The sequence below is a fragment of the Ctenopharyngodon idella genome, chromosome 7 (genome assembly GCF_019924925.1).
Source record: "Ctenopharyngodon idella isolate HZGC_01 chromosome 7, HZGC01, whole genome shotgun sequence".
In the NCBI taxonomy this organism is placed as follows: domain Eukaryota; kingdom Metazoa; phylum Chordata; class Actinopteri; order Cypriniformes; family Xenocyprididae; genus Ctenopharyngodon; species Ctenopharyngodon idella.
Genome location: NC_067226.1, coordinates 10,450,442 through 10,456,267, shown reverse-complemented (window position 1 = coordinate 10,456,267; position 5,826 = coordinate 10,450,442). Strand labels below are relative to the sequence as shown.

Below are 5,826 nucleotides of genomic sequence, written 5' to 3'. Positions count from 1 at the left end.
ATGTAAGTACATGTATATTGAACATGTAAATACTTATATGAGAAGTGTGTGTGTATATATATATATATATATATATATATATACATACATACATACGTGAAGTACATTTGAGGCTACGCAGTATATATATATATATATATATATATATATATATATATATAGCATATAAACAAAAAAAAAAAAAAAAAAAAAAAACAAGTGACCTACAGACTTTAAACAAAATGTCTTACAACATTCTAATGTTTAAATTTAATGAAAACTTAATATTATAACGAATTTATTTATTTATTTATTTTGTAGTTTTTGTTATAAAGCAATCAGTGTAATATACGTCCTCAATCTGATGAAGTTAAAAAGGCACGCAAGTCTCTGCAAGCTTGTTTGCAACTGGCCTCGCGCTCTCCCTCTTGACCTGCACGGTGCTCGTGAGAGGGTCAGCACTGATTGGAGAATGTTGGTCACTCGCGCGCGGTGTCACTTTCTGCGATCTAGCTGGTGGCGCTCTTCCGAGTGAGCGCCAGAACGATGATTACATCAATCAGTGCCACAAACGTCACATAGCGTTTTATGAATATTCATATCTAGCTCTTACTTTGTATGAACGGGATCTCTGAGAGATAGGGTAATTGAATAGGCTTATATAAAAACAAAATAGCACGGACAGCGGACAAAAGGAAATATATATTTTTGGTTAGCGCCGGCCAGATCTGCTTTCTTGCCTCTATTATTATGGGCTGCAGTGCAATGTAGTTCTACCTCAGAGGCAGAGGCATAATTAATGACAATTATGCTGTGTACAGACCGACATACTTGAATTTGTGCTCTGTGTCAATAAAGCATTTGTAATGTGACAGGCTAAACTTTGGGATAATTTTATTTATTTTAATTAAGCTATTCTTAAACATTGGAATGTAGACATGTAGGTGTAGAATATTATTTTAATGGAGGTAGTTTGCCTTTCACGGATGTTTTGTTGCCTATTTCAAGTTTGATTCGTGCAAATGTGCTGTTCTTTCCTGATTATTTAGGGTGTTTTGTTTTTTTTCCTGTCTTTGAAGTCCCGGAAATTAAATTTGACATTTAAACCTACACTAATAATTCTTTCGCCATTATTTATTATTTATGTAGCTGGTCCTCAATTTCGATGGTGTAATTTTGTCTGAACTGTGTCATAATATTCCGCCAGGCACTTTTCTTATTGGGAAATTGCTATCCTTTTACATTGCTAAACACTCTGCTCATAAGCTCCCAGCAAATTTCACAAAAAGAACGAAGGATCCCAAAATGCCCATGGTCACCTTTTTCGAATAAATGGCATAAATGAAAGATTATGATCGAAATGTCTCAGTCCATGTCAAGGCCGTTTAGAGTGGACTGTAGAGGGAGCTCCAACTCTAAATTTCTCCAAACTTTGGAAACCCTGAAACAAAGCTGCTGCCATGCAAATCATCTGCAAGAGGGAAAACGCACATAAATAAATAATTTCGCACAGTATCGAAGGCATATGGCAAGCAGCACAACATCAATGTCTGATTAGAATTCATTACATTTTTAAAAAGCGGAATCTCGAAAATTATAAATAGTCGAGATTACATTAACCATCTGTACAGAGGAAAGCATTTAACTTTTTTTGCGTGACTTTCTTCTTCAAAGAAGAAAATATTCAATTCTCATTACAGTGAAATTGAGTTGTATGCTATTTCAACCCAATAAAAATGAAATAATTATTCATTTCATATTGGCTGTTCCGCCTCGGTGGGGATAATCCCCATCCATTAATATCCAAATGCGCGATTCAAGAAGGAGCTAATTACAGTTAAGTCCCTGAAATAGGAAAATACTTCAAATCCTCCGTTTCAAACCTCATAACCTCGAGTTAACGTTTCCCATGCCTTTCAAAACACACACTGTAACCGTTTCCGCACAGAAAAGCATACAACATGACATTTCTAATAACATTTACAATATTAACACTCCATTGTTTTCAAAGAAAAGGGAAAAGTGACGGTAAAGTTGCAGCGGTTCATTTATTAGCCAAAATATAGACTTTCTTGTACAATTTCGGATCACAAGTATATACATTTTCTTTACGTTATATACAAAACATTTCAACATCAAATCCTCACAGAGCTTACAAAAGAAAATGGGACTCACAGACTACTTGGCCTGACAGCATTAACATCAGCCATTGTACACAGGACATGCTTACAATGTAAGTATACAGAAGTGAGTTATTTTTATTTTACATTCCTTACACAGGTTAAAATGGGAAGTAAACAAAAAGGAGAGAAAAGCCTACGAGGATGAGAGGGCGGATAATACCATGGCAGCTTCGAGTTGGTTCTGGGGCCTATGGGGATATAGAAGGGAAGCATGAAAAAAAAAAAAAAACACGGGGCCAAAACAAAACTAAATCTGCAAGCAAGTAGAGAACACAACGTTTTTGAAATCAACATTCTGAAATATCGCATCGACGCACTGGAGATTTATTGGTTTGACATCTGGGTTTATTATTGCACAAGCACAATACATAAATCATGTTTAAACCACGGTAGCCTATACCAGTACCCGAGCGCGTGACTAGACTGTCATGCATTAAAATTATGTGATATTCAAATGTGAAAATGAACAATAACAATTAAAAAAGAAACTCGCTAAATTAAAGTCATGGACAGATAATGTAAGATCTCCACTCTTACCGTCTTTGAACAGGATGGAAGGCTGTTTTTAACAACTTTTTCTCTGCTTCCAAGGCACTAGATCTTTCTGTAATAATAAACCAGTAACAACAACAAGAAAAGGAAAAAAAAATGAATGTAAATGCCAATTTATTATTAATGTTATTATTATTATTATTATTATTATTTTAAAAAGCAGAGTCTTAAAAAAAAAAAAAAAAGATCTTACAGCCAGCTGTTGAGAAAGGTTTGCGGCCTAGAAATCTCAAAATTCGCACACACTAACACACCTTTCAAAAAGGCAACCCACAAATTTTCCCACAAATTTAAATTGACAGACTTTTTTCAGTATTTGAAAAAAAGAGACGAAAACAATATATATATATAGGCTATCAGATAAGTACTCTCCACTATACATTTGCATTTCAAGTGTAATTAATTATTTTTACTTGAACGTTTCACAGTAGTGATCAAATGAAAATGGATTTAGGAAGGAATAAGAATGGTGCGTTTCCAGTCTGTCAGTACAGTCTTAATGGTGTCAATAAAAAGCATTAATTGCGCTTCTCAGTGTGGGTGACATGTACCTGTGACTGTGGACTCGGAGTTTTGACTCCTGTCCTCTGCTTGTCTGCTGTACAACGCAAGGCCATTCGCCGAAGCCTGGTTACTGAGTCCTAAGTAATGGTTTGAGTTCAGCAAGGCGAGCTGGTGTGCGGTGAAACCCCGATTTGTCCAGCTCTGGAGTTTCCCTACGGGACACGAAAGGAGTCTGTGAGGAGTTATGATGGTCTGAGTGGCGGACGCAGCGGAAGTCCCGTTCATCAGAGGAGATTTTCGTGGATTGTCTGGAGTTGTGGCAGTCTCTGCCAAAGACCAGATCTTAGGTTTTGGGGCTGGAGGTGGGTTGTTTTCTGAGGGCGGGGAGTTGATGATGGCCTGGTTGAGTTTGACCGGCTCGCCGTTGGCCTGTTCTAAGCTGTTTTGGTGGTGGTGATGATGATGGTGATTGTGATGATGAAAATGCTCTGCGCGGTCGCCGTGAATCTCTTTGCCGTCTTTCACCATTGCTTTGAACAACCTTTGCTCCGGTCCTTGTAAATCCTCATAGCCGTCTGAAATTTCGGAGTCGCTCCTGCCGTCCAGTTTCAAATCAGAATGCAGTTCGTCCTGCTCGTCTAAATCGTCCTTATTCTCAATATTCTCCGTGTCAATATTCTCCAAATCGATTTCCTCCTCGTCCTCGCGTTTGTCGCCATCCTCTCCCTCGTGGTCGCTGTTGTAAACATTTCCTTCTTCGTCCGTGCGACTCCGTGGGGTCCAGGTCATCTTGTTCTCTTTCTTTAGCCTCCTTCTGGCGTTGGCGAACCAGGTGGACACTTGAGTGAGGGTCATTTTAGTGATGATGGCCAGCATGATCTTCTCGCCTTTAGTAGGGTACGGGTTTTTCCTGTGCTCGCTTAACCAGGCCTTGAGTGTGCTGGTGCTCTCCCTGGTGGCATTTTTGGGTCTGGAAGGGTCTCCAAACTGGTACTGACCATATGGGTAAAAAGCAGGATGATGGTGAGCAAATCCAGGATGCTGGACGCCCGGACTGTCCTTCAGTTCGTACTGTGCCCCCTTTAAAAACAGAACACGGATACAGCATTAATGTGATTCACTATCATTATTTTTGGCCTGGCACATACTACGTTTTCTTGTACTCAGTTGCAGTTCCCTGATGTATTGTTGCTGAATATATTAACTGCGTAAATGATTTTCAGTCCATGCGAGCAATTAGCTACAAAAGCAAGGAGATTTAAAAAAAAAAAAAAAAAAAACTATAGACCTAATTGACTGTATTAAATCGGCTAGGCTACTTTGCACTTTATACAGCCTAATTTATATAAATTATTCTAAATAAACTGACAAGATTTTGCAGCTACATATATTTATATTTATTCTGTATCTGTATACGCTTCACATATGTGTTTTTTATCCTGAAGACGTGGAACAATTGTCGATTTTTTACTATTTAATTTATTGTGATTTAGGCTATTAAAATCACAAGCGCACGCACTCTACACTTATTTTTGTTTTATACGGCTATCAATGAATTAATTACATTTTCAGTTCTTTTTTTTTTTTTTTTTGTATTTACCAAACGGGGTAAACAACAAAGTTCACCACCGTCTTGCAAAACTAACATTCAGTAATGATTGTTATTGAAACATAAACTGAAGTCTAGGATTTTGTAACATTTTTTTTTTTTTTTTTAAACTTTACTACATTTGAGTTTGAGAGAGAAAGAACAAACAGCGCAAGAAAATAAAATGATTACTCACCAGCTGGTTGAAAATAGACAGATCATTTGAATAAGGAAGAAAAGCTCCATAGCTTTGTGCGGCAGCGAAAGGTGATCCGTACATAGTGGAGAGAACATTAGAGAGCGCTCCGGACGGGCTCAGGTCTGTCCCGGCTCGGGCACTGCCTATCCCCTGCCTGTCCTGCGGGTATATGGGTCGGATGTACTGATATCCCAGCTGTGGGAAAGACATTGTTGTGGAGAAAGTCTACTGAAGTCACAAAAAGCGGCGAGTCGCCCTCTTGGTGCGCACCACGATATCCACTTTACAGTGAGTACAAAGTGTCAGGGAAGTCTATATTTCCTCCGAAAGAGCCAGTGTAAACGATCCGATTGCGCTTTCCTCCCTTACTTCCCTATTGATCTGAATGGACTAAGGTCAGGTCCTTACAGATTGCTTTAGATTATTGGAACTCCTTTTTGTGATTGACATTTTTAGTCGTTCAGAAGCTCCTCCTATTTCTCAAGTCTCACCCCCACTTACACAGCCTCTCTCTCCCTCCCTCTCTCCCTCTCTCTCTCTCCGCTCCTGCTCTCCGTCTGGATAAGTCCTCTGACGTCGCCATCTCTTATTTGAATGAGTTTCAAATCTCATTTTATGGCTCGCCAATCATTTCATTTGTTGTTTGTTCGCCGCTTCAGCCCTTCCAATTTATTGTGTTACTTCTCAAAAAAATTTATTATCCACAAAATGGTAAATATTTTATTCTTGTTGAGTCATTAACTTTCCGCATATCTTTTGTGTCTTTATTTTACTCGCGTCTCTTCCACGTGAAACGAAGAACTTGAAAGTTTAAATCGGAC

The 5,826-nt window shown here is 38.5% G+C and overlaps 1 protein-coding gene across 1 annotated transcript; it reads right to left on the bottom strand.

Moving 5' to 3' along the window:
- Positions 1-2,008: 2,008 nt before the first annotated feature.
- Positions 2,009-5,475, bottom strand: irx3a (iroquois homeobox 3a). Its single transcript, XM_051900178.1, has 4 exons — positions 5,003-5,475; positions 3,266-4,298; positions 2,700-2,766; positions 2,009-2,350 (listed from the first exon to the last, which is right to left on the bottom strand). The coding sequence occupies exons 1-4, from the start codon at positions 5,213-5,215 to the stop codon at positions 2,296-2,298; spliced, it is 1,368 nt and encodes a 455-aa protein (XP_051756138.1). The 5' UTR covers positions 5,216-5,475; the 3' UTR covers positions 2,009-2,295.
- Positions 5,476-5,826: the final 351 nt, after the last annotated feature.